The sequence below is a fragment of the Spermophilus citellus genome (genome assembly GCF_964194105.1).
Source record: "Spermophilus citellus genome assembly, chromosome: 15".
NCBI lineage: Eukaryota > Metazoa > Chordata > Mammalia > Rodentia > Sciuridae > Spermophilus > Spermophilus citellus.
The window spans coordinates 88,670,817-88,697,414 of NC_138195.1; the positions used below are offsets into that span (position 1 = coordinate 88,670,817).

Sequence of the window (26,598 nt, forward strand, 5' to 3'; positions counted from 1 at the left end):
TGCCCTGCTTTTGGAGAGTTTTCATGTTGGTACACGAAGACCTCATAACTTTTCTAATGGTTGCTTCTATGGCCGCACCTTTAATTCTCTGAAGACTGAGGGAATTTGGGGAACTTGCTATTCAGGACTGGACTAGCACTATCTACTCACTGTGCCTTTGGCAAGGAAACATATTGACATTGTCAAAAACAACAATTTGATATTATGAGGTCCACTGTAGATGACAATGCCTTACCTGTCTCATTTGATCAAAGCACTTTTATTTTTTTTTAAAGAGAGAGTGAGAGAGGGGAGGGAGAGAGAGAGAGAGAGAGAGAGAGAGAGAGAGAGAGAGAGAGAGAGAGAGAGAATTTTTAATATTTATTTTCTAGTTCTCGGCGGACACAACATCTCTGTTTGTATGTGGTGCTGAGGATCGAACCCGGGCCGCACGCATGCGAGGCGAGCGCGCTACCGCTTGAGCCACATCCCCAACCCCTCAAAGCACTTTTAATTTAATTCAATTCTCTTTTTTCCTTTTCTTTTCTTTTCTTTTTTTTTTTTTTTAAGACTGCTTTGCTTTGCCCCAGCCACAAGAGAGAACTGCTGCGAGTACATTGCATTCTAGCCCAAGGTGGCTGATCCTGGCTTCCTCATCCATGCGCTCAGGGGGAGCAAAGCAGAGAGCTGGGGCTGGTGGTACCTGCACACTGCCTGCCTCCTGCTGCAGGCCTCCCCCCCAGCAGGCCGCAGAGCCTTCCGGAAAGCTGCCGCCTAGCCTGGGTCACATTGCTTACACACCACTGCCTCGCAGGCCAGTGTTCCCAACCTTAAGCCAATGCACATTTATAGAACAATCACATGTGACCCTGGGGAAGGCGGACAGTGGGCAGAGGGCAGTGCTGAAAAGTGGTGACCTCAGGACAGAGGCCTCTCCTGCTTGCCGCTCTCCGGGCTAAGAGGATACTGGGTAAGTCGGTCTCAGGTTGATGGCTTCATTCCTTTGGGCAATGTGTGGCTTTAGACTGTGTTGGCTCCGAGAGTAGAAAGACACACACATTTTCTATTTTCCCTTGTAAAGCGAAATTAAAGGCACATCTGTGCTTCTCTCCTTCCCACCACCTCATCACCTCCTAAGCCAAATGAACTACTTTTTTTCCCCCCAAATACACTATTAGTTGCTCTTTCCTAATACATTAGTAGCAGAACAGGGTCCCATTAATCTCAGCCTTGATCTCTTCATTGTAAAATGAGGGGCTGGCCTGGATGATGACTGAAATCTCATCTGGACTCTGTGATGATTCTGCTCATTCTCAGTTGTATTTTCAAGTGTTTGTGATTTTTGCAAAATGAAAATTCAAGAGAGTTTTTAAGACCCTAATAGGCCAAGACTTTGCACTCATATTTACACACATGATTGTGTTGATCTTGAGCTGTTTGCACATGTATTTCTCTAGACTCCCACAGGCATCTTTTCAGAACCGTGTCTGAGGTGTAGCTGCCAATTTGAGCTGCCTTGTGATCTCAGTAGGACTGTTTATAACGGACTCCGCGTCCTATAACTGAGTCATCAGGTCAAAGCTGAAATTATGCAGGATTCTGAGCTTCAGGACAAAGTCTCTCAGTTCAGTTAAACACAGTGGAGCATGTGTATGCATGGTGTGTGTGTGTGTGTGTGTGTGCACCTTCACTCTGTTTTTTACCATGTCTCATAAAATAGAAGTTCGTGAACTGAAATTGCCTGCCCACTTACATCACTATAGTCTGCTGTGTAACATCAGCACAGTGTGTGCAGAGCTAAAGCTCCCAGCTCAGCTTCTGCTTCCAAATCAGTCCACAGTCCCTTCCAGTGAACACCTGTCGGCTGTTTCGGGGTTCTCCTATTCTCAGGTCTCTAGCTGACAGTGCTCCCTGCTTCCCTCAGCTTCCTCTGCAGGGGCAGGCTCAGGAGGTACCTTCTTACCTGTTTTTTTTTTTTGGTAAATGTTGTGCACAGACTTTCAGGTTTTTCTGTCTAGTGGTTCTGTTTATCTGAGAGAACTTGGAAAATTCTAGAAACTGTTGCTGCTACCTCCCCAGAATTCCATTTGTTGAGCTCCATGTTGTGTACAGGGAGAGCAGCTTGCTTCCACAGGGTGACTCTGAGGGGGAGATGGGGGTCTGGCCCAAACAAAGGGATGGCCAGGGAGGGGACAATGAAAGAGACTTTGAGAACAAGGAATCTAAAGGGCTTGGGGAGTGTGGATGGAAAATCAAGGCTGGGCACAGTGGTACACGCCTATAATCCCAGCAGCTCAGGAGGCTGAGACAGGAGGATTGCAACTTCAAAGCCAGTATCAGCGATGGCAAGGCACTGAGCAACTCAGTGAGATGCTGTGTCTAAATAAAATTCAAAATAGGGCTGGGGTGTGGCTCAGTGGCCAAGTGCCCCTGGGTTCGAACCATGTACCAAAAAAAAAAAAAAAAAAAAAAAAAGAAAAGAAAATTAAGGAGAACCCCAGGTAACCATCACTTTACCTAATTGGGAAACACTAAATGATGCACCTAACGTCCCAGGCCCCAGGACAGAGGGGGTGCTTATGCTCCACATGGACATAGCTTCTGCCCTCGTGGAGCTCCTAGTCCAGTGGGAGGCAGATACCACACAGGCAGCCACCATGAGGTATAGAATCACCATGATGGTGCCTGGCCATAGGACTGAAAGGTCCAGGTCCTATAAACAGAAATGGGAAAGGCAAAGAGCCGCGCACAGAGGCGCATGCCTGTAATTCCAGAGGCTCAATAGGCTGATGCAGGATGATTGTGAGTTCAAAGCCAGCCTGAGGCGCTAAGCAACTCAGTGAGCCCCTGTCTCTAAATGAAAGACAAAATAGGGCTGGGGATGTGGCTCAGTGGTCGAGTGCCTTTCAAGTCAATCCCTGGTACCCCACACACAAAGGAAAGAAAAAGAAAGAAAGAAAGAAAGAAAGAAAGAAAGAAAGAAAGAAAGAAAGAAAGAAAGAAAGAAAGAAAGAAAGAAAGAAAAGAAAAGAAAGAAAGCAAAGGGAAAGGAAAGAGAAGAGTCGGCTTGTGGGGAAAGTGGCAGTTTATATTTCAAGAGGTCGAGTTGTGTGAGTCCTGTAAGCAGAGCCATCTCCTGGACAGGGACTTCTGTCCCCTCCTGGGAGAGCAGTAAGGATCTGTGAGAGCCTGTGGACGTTCCAAGGAGAAGAGCAGGCTAGGAGACCAAGTCCTGACCTCAGAAGGTGGCTGCCTTGAGAGGGAGGGAGGAGCCATGGGAGTAGGAGGGAGAGCAGGACTGGGGGGCACCTTGTTCAGAAAGCCCTTAGCAGAGGGGACTAGAGGAGGGGTGGGATGACAGTGATGGATCCTGCTGAGTGACTGAGAGAGGACAAGGACGGAGACAAAGCCAGGATCTAGAGTCATGGACAACTTTTGAGTGTGGTTTCACTCAATGATAATTTGGTCACAAGAAACAGAACCCCACTCAGAAAAGGGAGGGGACAGTTGTTGAATAGGCGCAGTCCTGGGCCACACCAGCTCTTTCGCCCTGGCTCCCAGCAGCCACTTGCCTCCTTCTGATCTGAGGATGGACTGGCCTCCTCTGCTGGTCTCCTTGTCCTGTCCACCCCTAAATTTAGTATGCATGGCTTCTCTGCCACCGATCTTCACCCCATTCTGCATGGCTTTGTGAGGAGGGTCCTCCCTGATTGACTTTCAGGATCTCTATCAAATATTGAGAGAAAATCTGATCAGCCTAGCTTAAGCCGGAATCCAGACCTAGTCCAATTAGCAGTCTCCAGAGTGGTTTGCATGGTAAGCCAAGGCCACGGTCAACAGGGGGTGATGGAGGGAGGGGGGAGGTGGAAGGGGTGAGGGATGAGCAGTTTTTGGAGTCAAGAACCAAGGCAGGCCTTCAAAAATTGCTGCCCAAGTATGTGGTTTTATGGGAGCAGAGAGCTGAAAGCTGGATTGCAGTGGTGGGTGCCCCTAACTGCATGTGCCCCATGGCCAGGTGGGGGACAGCATGCCACCTAAAGGCTACTGGGGAAGGGAGAGCGCCAGAGAAAATAGAATCACCCAGACTGCAAGTGTACTGGCCAGCAGGAGACCAAACTTCTTCTGATGCCGACCAGGGTCCAGTGCTCCGATTCCCCAAAGAGCCTACAAGCCCAGGAGATATTTGTCCATTTCAGCACAGGAGGTCCAACCCAACCCCAAATGTAGGGCATGGAGACCAAGACATGGGGTGGTGAGGCAGCAGGAGAGTAACTAGATGCTGCCCAGTGAGGAGTAACAGGGAGACCACTCTTTGTGGGCTCATCTGCATCCTTAGCGGGTCACTGGACAATCCACTGTGCCCTCGTCCTTGGGTTCTTAATTCATCTGTGTTTAGAAGAGGTGGTGAACAATGTGGCTTGATTATCCTAGTCTGCAGAGGCAAATTTGCTCCTGTTTTTGTCTGCTGAATTGCCTGTGTATAGCTGGAAAAACACAAAACAGTCGCCCCTTGCCAATGCTTCAGAGATGTTATTAATAATGGTGTTTAAAATTGACACAGTGGAGAGAGTGGCTGTGGTGAGTGAAGACTCTGAGTTTGTGACCTAAAAAGGGGAAATTCTCTCTGCACTCAAGTCAGGGAACAGCCTCAGCAGAGCTCGGTGCCAGAATTGGTGCCAAAGAACCGCAAGATTAAACCTAGCAACTCGGCTGCTGTTGTCCAAGCAAAGAGAGTCAGTTCTCTGGAGCCAAACCACCTACGTCTGCACAAAGTTCAGGAGCAACTGATACTGCTTGTGTCCCAGCATTCAGGGGCTCCAAAGAAATATCAGGTCTCTACCAAGGACTGGCCCTTTTAAGAGTGGTTCCTTTGCTATTTACTATTGAGTTGCAAGACTGGGCCATGAAATCTGCATTTCTTTCTGGGTGTGCTCATATATATATGAGTTTTGAAAAGTAAGGATGTCTGTGAAGCTGGGTAGGCCATTTCTAAGTGGGACCAAGATTTCCATTTTGAGGGCACTTAATTTTGCAGTTAAATCTCTGGGAACTTAAGAAACATGGCTGTGTGTTCACTTTTGGTTGTTAGGAAAACTGTTCCTGGGACTAGACTTCTGCTGAAACTGGTAATGAGATTCTAGGTAGAATCTGACGCAGTGATTTTGTGTCTCATATTTCATAGCAAACAGATGAGACAAGCAATCCTTGAACACTGATTTGTCACAAGATCATTATCTCATGTGTTCTCTGAAGAGCACCTGGTGACATTATTCTCTGCACTGCCCGGTGGAAGGCTCACTGCCCGACATTTGTCAGAGTGCCCTGCCTTCCCATTGCCAGCTTGCTTTACTGCCCCAAGGGATGTCAACATTTTGCAAATGTCTTATCTTCACTTAGCATAAACAAAGAGATTTCAGTTGGTGCTCTTGATCAATAGATGCCAACCTTGGAGAAGCAGTTAGACAGAGAAGGAACAAAGCTTGGGGGTGACCAGTCCTTACTGCCAGATTTCTGTTGGGTGGACAGATCCCAGCAGTCTGGAATTGAGTTTTCCTTTAGGAACTATGTTCACATATGGCAAGATAAGCCCTTAGGCCCAAGTTCTAGAAATGAGGAGTAGTGATCAAACACACCAACCAACATGGAACCAACCAACATGGATGGAAAGAAAGGGCGGAGCTAGAATTGGGGAGGCAACACTTGAACTTGAGTGATCTGTTGGAGACTCTTGGGCCCCAAGTTTCATGCCCAACAGGTAAATTCAGTTTGTAAAATGCAAATCGAAACTAGCTTACTTGGGACTGGGGTTGTGGCTCAGTGGCAGACACTGGCCTAACACGTGTGGGACACTGGGTTCCATCCTCAGCACCACATAAAAGTAAATAAACAAAATAAAAGTATTGTGTCCATCTACAACTAAAACAAAAACAAAACTATCTTACTTAGTAGCTTGAATCATTGAAAGATTGTCTTGATGTCTGCTTAGGAAGGGATGACCTAATTCCAAATCCTACTTTGATGGGCCAGAGACTGACATGGCCAGAAGTGACTCGGGGGGTCCTCGTCACAAACAAGGGAAGGACTTCTTTTCCACCCTTCTACCCTCTTTCTTTTCTTCTTAAAATTTTCATTATGAACTTTGCAAGCATACACAAAAGTAGAGAGAATATTATAAACATCCTCATGTACCCATTACTGGTTTCAACCATGATCTACATATGAGCAATCTATTTTATTTATTTTTATTTTGGGGGTACTGGGGTTTGAACCCAGAGGTACTCAACCACTGAGCCACACACCCAGCCCTTTTTTGTATTTTATTTAGAGACAGGGTCTTGCTGAGTTGTTTACAGCCTCACTAAGTTACTGAGGCTTTAACTTGTGATCCTCCTGCCTCAGCCTCCTGAGTCGCTGGGGTTACAGGCATGCACCACCATGCCTGGCTGGATGCATTTTTAACTTTGTTATACCAAATAATGTTTGTACATTGAACTTCCATCCTTCCCCTCTCATCTTTGATTTAGTCTTAATTGTGTATTTACATATTTAAAAATCCTCAACATCAGTCGTTTTGCTAAAGATTTTGCAGTCATCACTTGATTGGATGAAATATATCTAGTAGATTTTTCATATAGGTGCAGAATTCAGCAAGTTATGTTGAAAATTGTTTTCTCTAGATTTTATATATGAAGAACAGCTCGACTAGATATTTTCAGGTTTTGTTTGTATGTTGAGAATGGGGTTGCTATGTTTGCCCAGGCTGGCCTCTAACTAGTGATCCTCCTGCTTCACCTTTCAGGCATCTGGAATTACAGGAATGCACCCATGTAAAGAGGTTTGTGTTTGTTTGTTTTGCAGCCTGGGGATTAAACCCAGACCTCTCTGGGGCTAGGCATGCACTTGATCACTGAGCTACACCCCCATTCCCTTAAAACTTAAAAGTGTTTCCACTGATATCTTACTTCATGCATTTTTAAAAAAATATGATGCCAGTTTGATTCTTTTGAATATTATAAACATCCTCATGAACCCATTACTGGTTTCAACCATGATCTACATATGAGCAATCTATTTTATTTATTTTTATTTTGGGGGTACTGGGGTTTGAACTTTGTTATACCAAATATCTAGATAAATAGATCAAAAAACTTTGTAAGTTATTTGATCTATTTATCTAGAGATCTTTTATCTTCCAACTTTGAAATCTAGTTCTTTTGCTGGGATGTGTCTTAGAATTCCTTGTCCTGGGTTCCTTTCCCTAGGCACCCAGTGAGATTCACTGGGTAGATTCAGGTGCTGTATTTGTCTATTTCTGGAAAGTTCCTTCAGTTGACGCTCTAGCTATCCTGCTGCCTTGTCTTCACTTCAGGCTCTCCAACAGTGGGAATATGATTCCTTGATTCCTTCTTTTCCTGCCTCTCTTGTTTTTATACTTTCCAGTTACTTCGGAATGTTGTCTCTAGTTCCCTTCCCCGCTTCCCTGATTACATTCAGTGCCTTTTATTAAACTTCCACTTGAGTCCGTTCCTCCCGGGGTGCCTTGTGATGGGTTTACCTCTGAGATAGGTTTGTCTTTTTCTCCTATTTCTTTCCAGAGTTCCACCAACAACCTTCTCATCCCTCCCTGATTGGGGTCTATCTCTATGTGCATCTTTAATTCCTGATTCAAGGTGCTTCCCTGTGCCCACGTGAGGATCCTGAATTCTGCCAGGAGAGCTGACTTAAGATCTTGCTGTGCTTTCCAGCGGGCACAGGGCTGTGAGGAAGGATTCCCTGGGTGATGTGTGTGACATGCTCTTCCCTCTCTGTGCCGATAGCCAGCCTTCCTCTGGTCCACTTCTGCAGCCCTGGACGTTTCCTGGGATCCTGGTTCAATAGCGCTCCTTCTGTCTTTGCAGCCGCGGTTATGTTCATGTGCCCACGCGTCAGGAGAGTTTCACTTCACGGCTTTCTTTCTTCGTTAAGGACTAAATTTTCTGTTTTTTTTTTTCCCCTTCCCCAGTGAACACCCTGCTGCTCTAGGGTGCTTCTGCTGGTTTTTGACTTTTTTCTCCCTCAGAATCCACACATTTTGAAGACCATGCCCTTGAGTTGTGCCTATCCCTTTAATTCCCCTGTACTGTGGAATTCCTTCCGCCCAGGCCTTGCTCAAACCTGCTCAGGCACCTTTTGGGGGCTTTTCTGATTTAGGGTGGGCTTGTTCTGACCCTAACTCCTTCAAGCTGGACTCCATGCAGCGGCTCCCTCTGCCTTTCCACAAGTCTTCCCAGGAGCTGGGTCGCCCATTTTCCCTACAAATATCTGCAATGGGTGGGAGCCAGGTATTAGGAATGGTGCTGGGGGATTTTCTGACTTTGCTCTTTTTATTTAATGATGATGAAAAAGTTTGTGTCTATTTATTTTCTCATTGTTTTATATCACGTTGGGAGAAAAGTTGGGAGGAAATATCGAGAGAAGGATAATTAGGATGCCTCTATTATTCAGCTAACTTGAAAACATGCAAATATGACATGGATATTGTTCTTGCTGGGTGCAGTGGTGCACACCTGTCACCCCAGTGCCTCGGGAAGATGAGACAGGAGGATCACAAGTTCAAGGCCAGGCTCAGCAACTCGGAGAGGCCTGTCACAAAATAGAAAATGAAAAGGGCGGGGGGTGTGGCTCAGTAGTGAAGCACTTCTAGGTTTATTTCCCAGCCACCCCAAAAAATGATGTTGTTCTTATTCTTCCTGGGGTGAAGTATAGACTAGCCAAAGTCCTGTTTAACAAAAGTCCTGCTTATTTAGGACTTTTAAATTACATAATAACCAGTATTGAAAGGAAAGTGAGGCACCGGGAGATGGGAAACTAGGCAGAGACTAGAGTTTGTTGTCAGAGCTGAAAATAAAGGCCATCTCTCCACAGATGGCGAGAGGCAATACAGGCTTGGGGCTCTGGACTTTTATGGGGAGGCTCAGGGATTAGAGCCAGGCAGGTCCTAATAGGGTGGTTAAGGGTGGGGTTGGTATGAGGGAGTGGGGAGCCCTTCTCAGAAATGCCCTTGAGCAGAAAAGTGAAAGTTTTTTCTTAAGATGGCAGCTGTCACTTAAGGTGGCCATCCAGGTGCTAAACATCACTTGTAAGGATAAATTTACAATAAACTTATAAGAGGATTAGAGGTTTTAAAACTTTTTTCCTTTTTAAACAATAAAATGACCCAAAGTTAGCAAAAACACCCAAAGCCTAGGACTTGTGGAGTCCTAGGACATCATGTAGAGAGCAAATACCTTCAGCTTCCCAGATTGGCTCTAGGGTGGTCTAATTGGTAGCCGCGCCTCAGGCTCCGGAGTCACTGGCCCTGCTGTGACCCTCACTCTCAGGTGCCCACTTGTCACCTGTGCTGAAGCAGCCTCACCCTCACTCCATGCTGCCGCCACCCTGTGCTTAGCCCGCGGTGCCCAATGATGTTGATCCTGTATTTGATTTCTAAAAACGACAGCACAGTTCAGCCTCAGGATTCTAATCAATGTCTGGATTTTTTGTGGGTTACAACAGCTTGTTTTCATAAGAAATATGGTTTCTGCTAATCTCATCTGCAGAGAAGGGCGGTGTGGAAACTGTGAGTAAGGGAACTGTATACTTGAAGGTATCGAGTATCTGTTTTAGCAGGAGAAAAAAAGGCCCTCTACTGAAAATCAAGATGTGGTTTCACATTTCGGTTTGGGGCTAGGGGCTCTGCGTGGCTTAGGACACATTTGGCTCTCCCAGACAGACGCTCAGGGACCTGTCCTCAGAGGTTTCAGTCTGGCACACGCTAAGATGACACTGGTGCCATCAGCCAAGGGCCTTGCTTGTCAACTGCCATGGGAACAGCGGTGAGGGGGTTGACAGGTTCTCCGGTCCCCCTCACTTGGCGTCCTTTGCTCCCTCTTACGGGTGGCCAGCCAGCATTGGATGCGGCCTGGTGTGAAGGGAAGTGAAATGGGCCCTCTAGGGAATTCTGAGCAGTTAGCTTTTGCTGCATAACAAACTACCCCAAAACATGGTGGTTTAAAATAAGAACCATATACTTAGCTTGGATTCTGTGGGTTGGCACTTTGAGCGGGGCTCAGCTCTCCTCTGGGTGGTTCTGTTGGTCTGAGCTGAGAACCCTCATGTGTCTGTGGTCAGCTGTGGGGTGCTAGCTGTCAGCCACCACTAATCAGCCATGAAGAGGAGGGATCCTGCTGACTCGGTATAGTCCCAGAACAAGGCAAATTCATGTTGGGCCTGTGTCTATTCAAAGGTTATGGATCATAAATGCAAGCAGATTGTCCCTTGCTGGTTTTCAACCTTCACCACCGACTATTTCCCCAGCACATGCCCAGATGGTATCATCATTGTTCAGAGCCTGGGAGAATAACACAGAATCGTAGGTAGGATCTAGTGTATATGTTTGTTTTCTAGTTTTGGTGCTGGGGTGTGAACCCAGGGCCTTGTGCATGCAAGGCAAGCACTCTACCAACTGAGCTATACCCCCAGCCTCCAGGATCTAGTGTATGAAGCATTAGAAAAAGCTTTGAAGTTATCCAACAGAACCCTCTCCAGATGGGATGCCTGCCTCACCAGGAGGTAGTGAGTTTCCTACCACCAGAAAGTATTCAAGTAGACCTAGAGACTCCACCACCATCCCAGGTTCTACTTTAGAGGCTTACGACTCAGCAAGCAACACTGCTGATGGTACGCAGTGGCTTTCTGCAAAGAACCAGATTCCAGCTGATGAGCTAAGCTTTGAGGCCTGTCTCAAACCTCCTAGGACCTGGTTGCTCAGGTCTCCCACTAAAAGGCAGTACAGGACTTCTGAGCTGAGATACTCTGCCACCAGAGGCCTCTCTGCCCCCTGACCCCCAAGCCCCCTGTGTGCCTGTTCACCAGCCCTCTGCCTGCTCCCTGCCCCAACTGCTTGTGCTAACGCAGTCCTTGCCCATTTCTGATCCTGCCAGTCTGAGCTTGCCCCTGAGTCCATTTCTCATTCTCAATTCCTGCTTCATTAACCAATGGCAGGCTAGGGTGACCCTGCCCACTTCACCCTGCAATGCCCACAACCATCCAGACAGAAACGGCTCTTAATAAGAACATAAGGCGTACATTTGTAAAACTGGGAGACAACTGGTGCCCACTGCAGCTATTAAATATGACAGTCATGGGACATGTTCTTGATATGTTACTGTTAAATTTTTTAAAAAGGCAAGTTCAACAAGAGCACGCATGTATGTATGATCCCAGCTTTGCTTTTGTAGTTTTAACTTTGTAAATATGATTACCCAAACATCAGTTGGGGTCTCCCTCTCCCTGAAGCCCTCCCCAAGGCTTCTCAGAATCCCCAGGGCTTATCCTTGCTGGCCTCTCTACCTTCAGGCTTTGCTTGCTCCTTCAGTCTCTGGTCTCTAGTCCATGGATCCAGACATGAGTTAAACCTCCAGCTTCAACCCTAGCCCAGTTCCTGACAGAAACAAAGCAAGACGGACAAAGTGACCATAGGGCATGTAGGAGGTTGGGAGCTGAGAAAGCTAACTGCCCAGCTCTCCTCACCAACGCAGACGGAATGGCCTGAGGCCTTTTGGTGTGTGGCTTAGGGCCTCAGCATGGTAGGACACCTGCTTCTCATTGGAGCTGTTCTCTGAGAAGCCCCTCAGGGCCTTCAGGGGCTGGGGGGACTGAGGCCCTGTGTGGGGAGCAAGTCTGTGGGGGGCTGGCTCTGGCTCCAGCCCTTTCCAGCAGAGGGTGGTCCGTCGGACTGGTCTCTGACCACCAGGTCCTAAGAGCAGGGAGTCTCTAAGGTCTTCCCAGCCCAAATGTTCCATAGAACAGGACTTCAAAAATGTCTAGGGGCCTCAGAGATGGAGGGAGAGAAGAAAGCAGAAGGCCAAGGGGAGAGGATGAGGGAAGAGCTGTCACTTCACTCAAACCCCGAAGAGCAGCCAGGTCTTTGGTGCTTATGACTGTCTCTTGCCAGAGCAGAAAGCAAGCCAGAGGCTCTTAATAAATCTCTTCCCCAGGCTACAGCTGTTTGTTTGTATTAAAACAGGAACATGATAACAGAGCTATAAGTAGCTCCTTGCTCAACCCTGCAAGGTAGGGAGCTGAGCTCCGGTCCCTAGAGGGAGAAGCCAAGGTCTCCTGCCTGCTGGGAAGGGGTGGCTCTGTGGCAATCGCAGCTGGCTTGGGTTGTAGGGTAGGTCAAGCAGCCCCAGAGAGGCTGGCCAGGGGTAGCAATGGAACCTGCCCCCAACATGGCACCTTGGCCCCACTCCCTGGGGCCAAGGCAGGAGTGGACAGATACTTCTGATCTGAGCTGCTCTGCCCTTAGGGCTGCAGGGGCTGGGCCAGAGAGGCTGCCTGCTGGAACAGGCCCAGCTGTGGAAGCTAATTCTGGCCCATCCCCATGCCCCTGAGATGCTGGGTGAGTCCTTGCCACCCTCTCATCCTGGGCTCCTCCTCTGTGAAAGGAAGTTTGGAAGGAGATGACCTTCAAGGTTTCTTCCCCTGACACTAAATGATCTCTATTATTCTATGCAGAAGAAATATCAGAAGTTATCAAATTTTGAAACAGGTTGCAGAATCACATTGGTTATACAGACATGTATATACATACAGCAATACTAGTATTTATTTTATTCTGCTGCCCTTCCTTGTACACTCAGAAAAATGAGAAATTATACCCCATTTGATTCAAATGTATGATATGTCAAGATCATTGTATTGTCATGTGCAACTAATAAAAAAAAAATTTGAAACAGACACATTTTTAGCACATAACAAAATGGAGGAGGGATTTCTTTTTCTTAGAGAATAAAAATCAAATAGAAACCATAATTGATTACCTAACATATCAATAAATCCCCACAGATCATCACTAGGCTGCTCTCACAGGACAGTGTGGGGGACAGTAACCGGGCAAATTGCAACCCACCCCCCAACCCCAGCCTGTTTTTTCATCTATGAGGGGGCACTGCCGCAGTCTTGGCTGGGCACAGAATCACGAGCCACCACACACCTTGTAGATTCAAACAGCAATTCTTTATTCCCGAACTCACACTGGCCTCTACACACGTTCTGGGGAAATCCAAGTTCTGCCGCACAATTCACGTCCCAAAATACTTTCTCAACGGGAACTCAGGCAGCAGGATACACCCTATTCCCAGCAGCAATAACCTTAAACCTGGAACTGCCTTAAACCCAGATTGTCTTAAACCAGGAACGCCCTAATCCCAAATTGTCTTAAACCGGGATACTTCCTAAAACCTGCAGGATACACCCTAAACCTGGATCCACCCTCGTCCTTGAGCAGGGTCACCTTTCTCAAACACACATGCAATGTCACAGCGAATTTCCAAAGCAAGTCCATTTAACATGGGGTACGCTGGCAAGGAAATTTCAATGCGTCATTCCTATTTGGCAATGGCCCTCAGCAGGGCACCTGCACTACCTCATCTCCAGTCCACGTCAGAAACACCTGTCTTGATGATGTGACACCAACACACCAGTGGAAAATAAATAAAATTTCTCTCAAACAACTTTTTTTTTTTTGCCATGCTGAAGACCAAACCCGGGCCTTGATCATGTTGGACAAGTGCTCTACCAGTGAGCCCCAGCCCCAGCCCACAACTGTCTTCTAAAATATGGAACAAATACATTTTATATTTGTATTTTTAAATTATATTAAGATTAACTTAAAATTGATTGGAGGAAAGAGTTCCATTTGACTGGAACTCTGGTCTGGAACTTCTGATCTGAGCTACTCTGCCCTTAGGGCTGTGAGTTGGCTTGTCTATTTCTGGGGACAGCCCACTGCAGTGGCTATAGAGGGCTATGGGGAGAACCGGACCCCGTGGCCAGAGTGGTGCAATGTCCAGGCACTGTCCAGGGAACAACTAGGTAGAAGAAATCTTGGGGAGTCCATCCTTATTTGTGGCTTACCATCTTGAATTAATTAAAAGCCTATATCCTAGATTCTTTTTAAAGGGTCATTTTCCCCCCAGGGACTTAGAGTGACTAACTAAGTTAACATCTGATACCCAACAAAACCACAGAGGGGACTGGACTAGGAGGAGGTGTTGGAGGGAGCAAGTATTTCAGTGTAAAGGTCCAGTCATAAGTTCCTAAAGCCAGTCAGGCATGGTGGTGCACACCTGTAATCCCAGTGGCTCTAGAAGCTGAGGCAGGAGGATCAGAGGATCGTGAGTTCAAAGCCAGCCTCAGCAAGACCCTGCCTCTAAATAAAATATAAAATAGGGCTGGGGCTGGGGCTCAGTGGTCAAGTGCCCCTGAGTTCAATCCCCAGTACTCCATCTCCCCCCCAAAAAAGTTCCTGAAGCCACAGACTTTCCCCTCTTTGGGCCTATGCTATAAATTTTCTTAGTCAAACTTTTTTTTTTTTTCTGCCAGGGCACAAATCAGTCAGCTATGCTTTTATTGCAGATGAGACCCATTTCTAATTACTAGTGTCTGGATGCAGGATTTTACTGCAAAAATAAAGAGAGAGCATCAGAAGCTTTGTTTTAGGGAGAGACTAACCTCTTGGAGGCTCCAAAGACACCCATTGTCAAAATGTAACAGTCGACAGTTTACTGAGCACTGAATCTAGCCTAAGAACTTTATAGAAATTAACTCACGGTAGCCATGTGAGGTAGGGATTATTATGATTCCCATTTCAGAAATAACAAAACCGAACACAGAGAAGTGTAGTTATTTGCAGAGTTTGTCCACCAAGGGAGAAGGCGTTGGCATTCACACTGCACCACCTGGCCACGGGGTCCGGTTCTCCTCATAGCCCTCTAGAGCCACTGCAGTGGGCTGTCCCAGAAATAGACAAGCCGACTCACATCCACGTGGGGAGCTGGCCAGCTGCATGATGTCGAGGTCAGAGGAAGCCAGCTTATAGAGGGGGAGCAGGTCTGCCGTGGAGATACCTGCAGACCATGGCACGTGGCAGAGATTGATGTTGGGGTCCAGTCCACGAGTCGCCATTGGAAAGGGGGTGGTGAGCACTCAGGAATCTCTGATGCCCTGCATTTGGACCTGTCCCCTGTGCCTGGTCAGCATATCCCTCTAAGACACAGCCCCAGCCCTGCACGGGAGCCAGAAGTCTGTGTATTCCTTTGCTCTTCCCATTGGCAGTGACAGTCTCTGGAGCCTAGTGGGGGACAACACAGTAGGACAGAGGTTGAAGGCAATGCCCAGGGTCCAGCAGTCATGGTGGCACTAGCGCTGTGTCCAGGGGTGGGAGGCACCACCAGTGATCCCAGCAGCCGCCACCGGGGCAGCAGTGGGAGCTGCCCAGGCAGGCCCCTCGTTGGCCCAGCCTTGGCAGTGGATCCAGCTGCCCGGAGGCCTCTGTCCCCGCCTGGTCTGAGCCTGGTTCTTCAGGCTTCCCTCAGCGACAGCGACTGCCCCATTTCCGCCCCTGAGCTTCTTTTCTGTTTGAGCTGGCCAGAGGAATTTCAGTTGTTTGTGCTCAAGATCGTGATGGAAGGGTGGTGGTGCCTTCAGGCACCTTAGCTGAGAGCTGATTCTGCCTGCCCCTGACACCCATCTCTGATTCCACACCCACCATCCTCCTCGGGATCCTGTGAGTAACTGTATATCCTGTTTAGGGGATCAACTGCAGTTCTGGCAGCTTGGGTGTCCTGGTCGGCTTGCCATCCAGATTCCTTTTTCCATGCCAATAAACAAGCAGCCTGGTTGAGAGAACAGCCCGTGTGCGGCCGCCCATGAGTTGGGTTACTGTGCGTTTTCAGTGCAGGTCTTCCCTCAGGATGTCAATAAATAAGGTTTTGACTTGAATCCTCAGAGGTAGATGCCTTCTCTGGGCGACTAGCTTGTGTGTGCAGCAAGATTTTCCTGGGAAGGCTGGGGATATAACTCAGTTGGTAGAGTGCTTGCCTTGCATACATAAGGCCCTGGGTTCAATCCCCAGCACCACACACCACACACAGAGACACATTTACCTGGGAAACAACCCCTCGTGTGATAGGAGAAAGGGGTAGGGGCTAGGAACAGAAGGTCCCACCCCCTTGGTGGGATGTGTGTTCTTTGGCCGCGATCTGGTTCTGACCCTCATCTGCTAGAGCGTGACGATAGGTCTGACCTCATTGCCCTCATTGCTTTGCTGCAAGGATTCCATGTAAACTGGAGCACAGCACCAGGTGCATGTGAATCCTCAAGAAATGCTGGCTGCTCACAAAAGAACAGCCCAGAGGCAGTGACAGTAATGATAATGAATGCTGCTGGTCAGGAGCAGAGGCCTCTCAGAGGAGGTTCTGGAAGCCAGCATGCGGGAGGGATCCCAGAGCTGACCCAGTCCCGGAACGCAGCCCTCCTGCCTCTATAAACCCCAACCACTTGAGGGATTTGTGCTGGCTGCAGAGCTGACCATGAGAACCTTCAGGGTGGACTGTGGAGCAAATGGACATCACAAAAATATGCACACCTGAGGGCTGGACCCTGTGTGTGCCCCACCTTCTGAGTGTGCCCCACCTTGTGAGTCCAGGTGTGCCTCTGGCTGGCCAGCTCCTTCCCCAAACCCTCTTCAGGAGCAAACCCCCAATCTGTCCCTTCTGTTTTTCAGGGCTTTCTCTCTTTAGTCCCTGTTTGTCCCCTTGAAGACTTGCCTCTTCATTCCCAACTGGCTCACCCAAGATCTTTTGCTTCATTGGATTCTCTAATTTAGAAAAATTCTCTTGTGATTTTTAGGGGTGGAAGCAAACATTCTTTTTTCTCATCCCTCCGAACCTTAACCATACAGAAACCTCATGTTGATAAACACAGAAGAAATGTTTTCCAAACTTTTTTCGTCTAGTGGTGGAATCCTTTTTCCAAACAATATCTTAGGCAGAACCCCAAGATGTGAAACATGCTTTTAAAAATCAAGATGAAATTTACATAACATGAAATCAGCCATTCTGAAGTGAGCAACTGAGTGGCATTTAGTGCCCTTGCAACTCTGGGCAGCCGCCCTCTCCAACTAGTTCTTTCATCACAGCACAACATGACCTTCACAGGTACCCCTTAGGCAGTCACTCTCCTTCTCTCTGTCCCTGACCACTCTGGTTTCTCCTCTCTAGATTTTCTTATTCTGAATGTCGCATGTGAACAGAATCATGCACCCTGTGGCTTCAGATGGAGCATCTTTCCTGGACATAACGGTTTGTAGGTTCATCAGAGGGAGCCTGGATCGACACCTCACTGTGTTCTGTGTCTAGTAGTGTTCCAAGGTGTGGCTAGGCAAGGTTGCACTAATCCACTCGTCTATTGAAAGGAACAGCTTCAGCTTTCACAATCCACAGGGGGTGCTAAGCTCCTCCCCTGCATTCAGCTTTTCCCTGGTGGGGCCTCAAATACCTCCAAGGAGGCTCCCTGAAAATGCAAATTTGTTTCCCTTGGAGTGCTCCTACCTGGAGGCGAAGTCCAGGCTTCTGCAGAACTTTCCTTTAAAAGAAAAGCTCTGCCACGCCCCCCTCCTTTCTGGCTGCTTTCCTGCAAAGGAGGGGCTAGTGGGCAATGGGGGGAGGAATCCAGGGAAGCAGGCAGGGGGTTCAGGGAGGGTCTTGGGTGGGTGTGCCAGGTCCCAGTGGGCGGGCTGCCTGCTGCCTTTTACAGCTTCCCTCTAGAAACTCCAGCCACACCTGGGTGCACACGGTCCACCCTCCCCATCCACAGGTGCCAGGCTGCCGCGTCAGCGCCTTTCCACAAGTTTCCAGGGTCTCCGCGGAACTCGAGTGGAGTTTCCCCAGGTGCACACCAGAAGCCCGCTGAGCCTTTGACTCCTTCCTAGAAAGAGAGGCCGATCCCGCCGAGAGCGTAAGGGCCAGCCTGTCGTTCTGGGCCAGGACCGTCCCGCTGTTGGGTGCAGCCAATCAGATGCAGGGGCTGCTTTAGTTAGATAAGCCTCTTCTGAAAGGAGCCCCGCTGATGTAATAACCGGGAAAATCCTGTGTGAAAGGCCGGAGGGAAGGGCTGCGAAGCCAGATTCCATGTGGGCAGGAAGGCTTGTCTAATCTCCGGGCCGAGGCCCAGGTAGGAGGCTCAGCTGGTTGGTGCCGGTGCAGGGGTGGAGACAGGTTGTTTGCCCGGCTGGTTGAGGTGGCTCAGGGCTTCGGCCCCTGAGCGGAAGACAAGAAAGCCCAGGTGCTGGAAAGCAGATTCTGGAGGCAGCGTCCACATTCCAGGCCGGCCCCAAAGGTAAGTGAGAAGGCAGAGCGTTGCCACCCCCTTCCTGGCTGGGAACCCTGCTAGGTGCAGAGATTCCAGATGCAGCCTGGCCTTCCCTCTGCGGATCTGAAGTTTACACTTCACCAGTTGTTCGCCATTCTTTCCACTCTGTTCAGAAACCTAGTTCATAATCCCAGCTTGTGGGGAGGCTGAGGCAGGAGGATTGGGAGTTCAAAGCCAGCCTCAGCAATTTAGCAAGAACTTTTCTCTAAATAAAATACAAAAGGACTGGGGATGTGGTTCAGTGGTTGAGGGACCCTGGGTTCAATCCCTGGTACCAAAAAGAAAAGGAAAAACAAACAAACAAAAAAACCCTAGTTCAAATACCCAGTTTTTAATAAAATTATTAAATTTATCTGGTGAATCAATGTCAAAATTAATATCACTTTGGATTATATGAAACTATCGTTTTGGACAGTTCAACTTGATGGATGCAGGGAAGTTAATAACAGTAACACTCAACATTTGGAAGAATCATCTTCCAAATGAATGGAAGAAATACACTGAAGTGACCAATTTTATTATTTTTTTTGGGGGGGGCTACTGGGGATTGAACCCAGAGATACTTTACCACAGAGCTACATCCCCAGTCCCTTTTATCTTTCATTTTAAGACAGGGTCTCACTAAATTGCTTAGGGCCTTGCTAGATTGCTGAGGCCACCTCAAATTTATGAGCCTCCTGCCTCAGCCTCCCGAGTTGCTAGAATTGCAGTGGCATGCGCCACTGTGTCTGGAGATTGAATTTAAGTAACTGAAGATTTTTACATTCTATAAGTGAGCCTGAATTGTGTGTGTGTGTGTGTGTGTGTGTGTGTGTGTTCACAGCAAATGGCATGGATTTCATAAGGGATCATACCATTTCAATGAGTTAGGGGTGAGGGATTTGAAGACTGGGGTGACATCGGTTGGGATTTTCTGTTGGAGGCATTTTACTTGGGCCTACTCACAACACTGATGTCTTATTTCCAGTGAATGTTTACTCTATATAGCTCATGTTAACTACTCTCTTGGTGTTGGTTGAATGAATAAGAAAACCAATGGGCGAAATAATACCACAAAAGCCCTATTCCTGTGGGGTGAGAAATCTTGAATTAGAAGGCAAAAGGCTGAGTTCAATTTCCAGCTCTTCTCTCCAACCTGGGTCTTTGGCAGGCCCCTTGCCTTCTCCAGCCTCAGTGTCCCTACTGGGTTAGACAGATGTCTCTAAGGCACCAGTCTCTGGTGTCTAAGTCTTCGTTAATTAAGTTTCTCCACCTGAGAAAAGCGGAGATGAGAGCTTGGTCCTGCTTGTGTGACAGGGAATCGGGGACTCGGGGGCATGACCTCAGTCTGTGGGAAGCATCAGCCTCACAATCATCCTGAATAAACAACCCGGCTCACCATGTGAGTGAGCACCTGGAAGGACTCCAGCTGTCTTGGCAATTTTCCGTGATGATTTCCCAACGACTTATTTTCCTCAGCGAGGAAACCATTCTGCTTTCGTAAAAATGTGTGTAGAAGTGAAACTGATTTGGTGAAACAAGTGTTTAGAGTAAAAACTACGAAGACCATATGTTGTTGAGAGCAGTGGGTTTCACGCCTGCTAATGTTGGGCACCCAGCTCTGCTGTCACCAGCAGTGAGAAACCCGTCATGCTGAGTTTCCAAGCTGAACACAATTGGAAACAGCAAACACTCCATGAGCAATGCTTCTCCTGCCCTCGGGCCCACAGGCCCTGTGTGGCTGTTTGTGTAGAGAGGCTTGCGTGTGCGCTTGGCATGGGCCAGACAGAACGAGCCCGCCTGCCTCCCAGCAGGTCTGCCAACCCCAGGGCGGGGAGGGAACGGCAGCCCCGACTGGGAAAGGAGCTTGGGTGGCATACTGCAAAAGCAAACCTTCAAAAGTAATTTTCCATGATGTGACTGCAGAGATAAGCCTTTCACATCCTCTGGCTTTGGAGCTCGGGGAGAGGTGCAGACACAGAAAGCCTCCGCGCTCCTTCCATTCTGCACCTGTTGACACCCTCTCCTTTCTTCCAGTCGCCCCTGACAAAATTCTGAGGGACGTTCATTGGAAATAAGACATCTGGACTCCCCGAGTGACCATGGGCAACGAGAACAGCACCTCGGAGCGCCAGGTGGGTATGGGGAAGCTCCTCCTTAGAGTCGCACGGCGGCTCTCTTGACCTTGACCACACTCCTCCCTGCTCCCCAACGCCTCCTCTGTGCCCAGGAAGGGCCAAGCAAAGCCCCGGCTCATGCCCAGACACACGCGGGCACTCACCCCACCGTGGAGGTTGTTGATGGCATTTTCAAATTCTCTTATTTTATAAGCCATGAACTTTAGTTTTCCGTTTTATTCTGAGCTTCTAAAATTGACATAATGAGAATTTGGCACACTACTGCCCAGACTGTGCCCACTCAACAACTTAACATGGTTTTAGTGGAGGAGGTTAAAATCTTCCCAACCTTCCCTTCAATAGAGCCATGGCCATTAAACATGATTTTAAAATCGATCTGCGTTGAGCAGATGAAATGCAAACTCTTGTTGTCAGAGTAGGCAAGGTTTCCACAATTGAGGAATGGGCTTTTAACTGCCGGATGTTGCCTAAGGCTGGGAATAGAATCTATCCAAATTCTATCATGATCCATTTTCAGTCTGAGAATATTAACAATGTCCTGGTGAGAAAAATCAGGGAGACACGCTTTCCCATTCCGCTCACGTGGAGTGCAAATTTTGGATTAATGGTGTTGAGCTCTTTGAATGAGAAAATCGGATCCCAAAGCCAACCTACTGCAATTTGTTTTCCCTCTGCCATTTTCTTCCCTACAATTTTCTTTTCTCAAGCAGGAAAACAGAAACTATCAAAAGAAAAGGTGGCAAAGTCCAGGGATTTTATGGTTAGGCAAGAAAAGATTGGTGTCGGTGTGAGACAATAGGGAGAGGTGAGTACTATGGCAAACAGGCCAGTTCTTGCCCAAAGCAGCTGAAATGAGTTCTTGTCAATTCCAGCTGATGGCTGCCACATGGGATGACGCCTCCTTGTGCAGGGCCGTTTCTTTAAAATAAGCCAGAAGCCCCTATTTTTCTATGAAGTCTTAATTTTTTTAAATTAAACTTTTTGCTTTGAGATAATGGTAGATTTACGTGCAATTTTAAGCAATAATACAGAGAGATCCCATGTACCTTTACGCAGTTTCCCTTAAATATAACATCTTGCAAGACTATTACACAGTATCATAACATGATTCCTCAGAAAGCCCTTTTATAGCCACACCAGCTTTCCTCTTGTCTCCCATTCTTGAACCTGGCAACCACTAATCTGTTCTCTACTTCTATTATTTTGTCATTTCAATAATGTTATATGAATAGAATTATACAATGTGTGACCTTTTAGGATATTTTGCATAATTCTCTTGAGAGTCATCCAAGTTGTATGTATTGCTGAATAGTATTCCACTGTATGGAGGTGCTGTAGTTCCTTGAATCATTCATCCATTGAAGCAAAACTGGGTCACTTCTCATAAAGTTGCTGTTTTCATTTCTCTGAGATAAATACCCAAGAGAGCAATTGCTGGGTCACATGATGGGTGCATGCTTAGTTTTATAAGGAATTGCTGGGCTTTCTCCCAGTTACCATTTTACATTCTCACCACCAACTTATGAGCAATCCAGTTTCCCTGCATTTTGACCATCATTGGGTGTTATCCCTATTTGATGCTGCCAGTCTCTTAGATGTGTTGTGTGATCTCACGATGGTTTTAATTTGCATTGCAATGATGGATAATGATGTTGAAAAAATTTCACATGCTTATTTGCCATCTGTAGACATGATTCTTTTTGTGTGTGTGTGGTGCTGGGGATTGAAATCAGGGCCTGTGCATGTGAGGCAATCACTCTACCGACTAAGCTATATCCCCAGACCTAGAAATGGTTTTTTTTTTCCAAAGTTTCAGTTATCTGTGATCAACTACGATCTAAAGACATTAAATGGACAAATTCCAGAAATAATAATTTATAAATCTTAAACCTTGTGCTGTAGTATGATAAAATTTCACACCATCTGGTGCAGGATGTATATCATCCTTTGGTCCAGTGTATCCATGCTGTATATGCTATCCACCCGTTGGTCATTTAGTTGTGTCTTTGTTTATCAGATTAACTGTCATAGTACTGTGGTGCTTGTATTCAAATAACCCTTACGTGGTATCCTAATGATATTTCACAATGCCTATGTTGTTCATTTTACTTCATCTCATCATGTGGAAAATTACATCATCTCACATCACAAAGAAGAGAGTGAAAAAGAGACCACAGTTACATAACTTATTATGATTTATTGTATAATTGTATATTATTATTAGTTATTGCTATTAATCTCTTAATGTGGTTAATTTGTAAATTAAACTTGGTCATAGGTATATATGTATAGGAAAAGCATAGTAAAAATAGATTTCAGTATCACCATGGTTACAGGCATTCACTGTGGTCCTAGAATGTATCCCCAATAGATACATTCTTTTTGGTGAAATATCTGTTCATGTCTTTTGCTCATTTTCTATTTTGATTATCAGTATTATTGTTGTTATTTTAGCATTGAGTTTTAAGAGTCCTTTATACAGATGAGATATTAGTCTTTTATTAGATTATGGTTTGGTAATATTTTCTCTTATTCTGGAACTTACCATCCTTTGATCAGGGTCTTTTACTAAGCAAAAGTTTAAATCTTAAAGTGGTACAATTTATCAGTTTTTTCTTTCATGAATAGTGCTGTTGGTATCAAGTCTAAATGTTCTTTGCTTAGCCTTACATCCTGAAGATTTTCTCCTATTTTTTTTTCCTAAAATTTTTTTTTTTTTAGAGAGAGAGAGAGAGAGAGAGAATTTTTAATATTTATTTTTTAGTTCTCGGTGGACACAACATCTTTGTTGGTATGTGGTGCTGAGGATCGAACCCGGGCCGCACGCATACCAGGCAAGCGCGCTACCGCTTGAGCCACATCCCCAGCCCATTCCTAAAATTTTTTACATTTATGTTCAAGTTTATGATCCATTTTGAGTGAATTTTTGTGTCAGGTGCTAAATTTAGGTTGAAGCTTTTTTTCTTTAATAAATTGGGCTTGGGATGTAGCTCAGTGATAGAGCACTTGCCTAGAATGTGTGAGGCCCTGGGTTCAATCCCCAGCCCAACTCTTTTTTAGAGCAGTTTTAGGTTCATAACAAAATTGAGCAGAAGGTACAGAGATTTCCCATATACGCCCTGTCCCCCCACACAAATATAGCCCCCCCCCCCCCCCCCCCGTTGTCAACATCCTGTACCAGTGGGGTACATTATTATGACTGATGAACCTACGCTGGCATCTTTTTTTGTTTGTTTGTTTGTTTAAAGAGAGAGTGAGAGAGAGAGAGAGAGAGAATTTTTAATATTTATTTTTTAGTTTTCGGCGGACACAATATCTTTGTTGGTATGTGGTGCTGAGGATCAAACCTGGGCCGCACGCATGCCAGGCGAGCGCGCTACCGCTTGAGCCACATCCCCAGCCCCCTACGCTGGCATCTTATTACCCAGAGGTCACAGGTGACATGACGGTTCAGGCTGGATGTTGAACCGTCTATGGATTTTGACAAATGTGTGACACGTATCTGCCGTTATAGTATCACACTGCCCCAAGGTCTCTGTGCTCTTTATCATCTCTGTAGTTTTTGCCTTCTCTAGAATGTCCTATGGTCAGAATCATGCAGTATTTTCTTAAGATGGTTTCTTTCATTTAGCAATATGTGGTTGAGATTTCTCTGTGTCTTTTCATGGCTTGGGTGCTGGTGTCTTCTGAGTGCTGGATGCGCTAGAGTTTACTTGTCTACTGAAGAACATCTTGGTTGCTTCCAAATTTTGTATAAAGATGCAGTAACATCCATGTGCGGGTTTTTGTGGAGACGTAAGATAGCAAGGAGTGGGGCTGCTGGGTCCCATGGTGAGGGTGTCTGGTTCTCTAAGAACCTGCCAAAGGCTGGCCACAGTGGCTGAGCCACTCTGCATCCCCCCAGCCTGTGAATGAGGGCTCTTGTTATGGTCTGGATCTTAAATGTCCCCCATGTTCCTGTGTTGAAGGGTTAGTCCCCAAGGCTCCATGTTCAGAGGTGGAGTCTTTGAGAGGGGATTCAATCATGAGGGCTCTGACCTCATGGGTGGATTAATCCACTTATGACTTTGGAGCTTAATAGTGTAGGGAAGGGTTTTGTTGTAAAAGCTCTCTCTCTCTGTCTCTCTCTCTCTCTCTCTCTCTCTCTCTCTGCTGTCCAGCTGCCATGAGATGAGTAGTTTTTGCTCCCTGCAGTGATGTTTTGCCCAAAGCAAGAGAGCCAACTGGTCATGAACTGAACCCTCAGAAACCAGGCTAAAATAAATCTTTCCTCTTTTCCAGTTCTTTTTCTCAGGCATTTCGTCATAGCAATAGAAAGCTGTGGCACATTTTCTGACACACAGTTCTTCCAAATTCTCACCAGCATTCTGGATTTGGGTCATTCTTGTAGGTGTGTCATGGTATCTCATTATTGCTTTATTTCCCCGATGCCTGATGACGTGGAGAATCTTTCCACACGGGCCACTTGCCTTCTCTCTATCTTCTTTGGTAAGGCGACTGTTAAAGCTTATTTTGATCAGGTCATTGGCATTTTTATTGCTGAATTTTGAGAGGTTTTGTATATTTTAGATAGCAGTTCTCTTTTAGGTGTGTCTTTTGTAAATATTTTCTCTTGGGGCTTATCTTGCTCTCTCGAGGTTGAGGTTCATTTCTTGGTGTTTGTTGTAGTTTTGCCCATTACTGTCTGTCTCTCCAGCCCCATTTGTTGAAAAGACCATTCTTCCTCTACTGAATTGCTTTCGCATCTTTGTAAAAGATCAGCTAAACTGCTGGTCGTGGTGATGCCTGCCTGTAGTCCCAGCAACTTGGGAGGCTGAGGCAGGAGGATTGCAAGTTCAAGGCCAGCTTCAGCAATTTAGTGAAACTCTGTCTCTAAACAAAAAGTAAAATGGGCTGGGGATGTGGCTCAGTGCCAAAAAAAAAAATCAGTTAAGCATATTTGTGTGGGTTGCTTCTGGGTTCTCAGCTCTACTTCATTGATTGTCTTAATTACTCTAGCCATTGAACACGTCTTGAAGTCAGGTGCAGCGATTCTTCCCACTCTATTCTTTTTTGAGGCTGTTCTCAGTATTCTGCAACCTATGGTTTTTAATATAAATTTTAGAATAGATCTATATATACAAAAAAAGATTGCTGGGGCTTTGATAGGAATTATACTATATCTCTAGATCAACTGGAGAAAAATTGACTTCTTTCCTGGGCCCAGTCTTCTAGTCCAGGAACAATGGACTGTCCATTTCTTCAGGTCATCTTTATTTCTTTTCATCACCATCATTTTGTAATCTTCAGTGAACAGACCCACACATGTCTTGTTAAGTTTTACTTAAGTAGTATATTTCTCTGGAGTGACTATAGATGATTTTGTGTTTGTCACTTTGGTATCCACACATTTATTTAGTGTGCTGATGTTGTATTCTACAGCTGATGAGCTCAATTACCAGTTCCAGGGGCTATTTTGTTAGCATTGTTGATTCCTTCCGATTTTCTATGTAGACAATCATGTCATTTGCAAATAGAGACTATATTGTTTCTTTTCTTCCATTTCCATGATTTTCATTTCTTTTCTCTTTTTCTTTATTACAACTACTAGGACTCCCAGTGCTATGTTAATTAAGAGCAGTGAGAGAGGAATCCTTCTCTTCCCTTATTTCCACTGCCAAGGAGAAAGCATTCAGTCTTTACTCTTAAGCAAGGTTAAGCTGCAAGGTGGTTTTTGGTTTTGTTTTTTTTTTTTTTTTTTTGGTACTGAGGATTATCAGGGGCACTCAACCACTGAGCCACATCCCAGCCCTGTTTTGCATTTTATTTAGAGACAGGGTCTCACTGAGTTGCTTAGCGCCTCACCCTTGTCGAGACTAGCTTTGAACTCATGATCCTTCAGTCTCAGCCTCCTGAGACACGGGGATGACAGGCTTGTGCCATTGTACCCAGCTTGCAAGGTTTATAAACACCCTTGTCGAGTTGAGGAAGTTCCTCTCCATTCTAGTTTGCTTATGATTTTTTAAAAGTCATGAACAGGTGTTGGATTTTATCAAATGCTTTCTCTGCATCAATTGAAATAATCATAGTATCTTTCTTCTTTGGACTGTTGATATGATGGATGACATTGGCTGATTTTCAAATGTGGAACCTGCCTTGCACACCTGGAATAAGTCCCACTTGGTTGTGGTCCATAATTATTTTGACATGTGCTAGCATCAACTTGCTAATGTTTTGTGGAGAACTTGTACCCAGATTCATAAGAAATGTTGCTGAGTCGTTTTTCTTT

At 46.3% G+C, this 26,598-nt stretch overlaps 1 protein-coding gene across 28 annotated transcripts in view; it reads left to right on the forward strand.

Moving 5' to 3' along the window:
- Positions 1-818: 818 nt before the first annotated feature.
- The window catches only part of TACC2 (transforming acidic coiled-coil containing protein 2), a 197,624-nt gene continuing 171,844 nt past the window's right edge, over positions 819-26,598 (forward strand). For 18 of the 28 annotated variants that reach the window (XM_081268740.1, XM_081268744.1, XM_081268754.1 and 15 more), the window contains exons 1-2: positions 820-949; positions 20,230-20,327. In XM_081268740.1, the coding sequence (XP_081124866.1) occupies positions 20,295-20,327 (33 nt within the window). In that variant the 5' untranslated portion in view covers positions 820-949; positions 20,230-20,294. Of the gene's footprint in view, positions 950-14,919; positions 15,569-18,024; positions 18,181-20,229; positions 20,328-26,598 lie in introns of those variants that run through there. The other 10 variants (XM_081268755.1, XM_081268758.1, XM_081268760.1 and 7 more) reach the window with 3 other exon arrangements.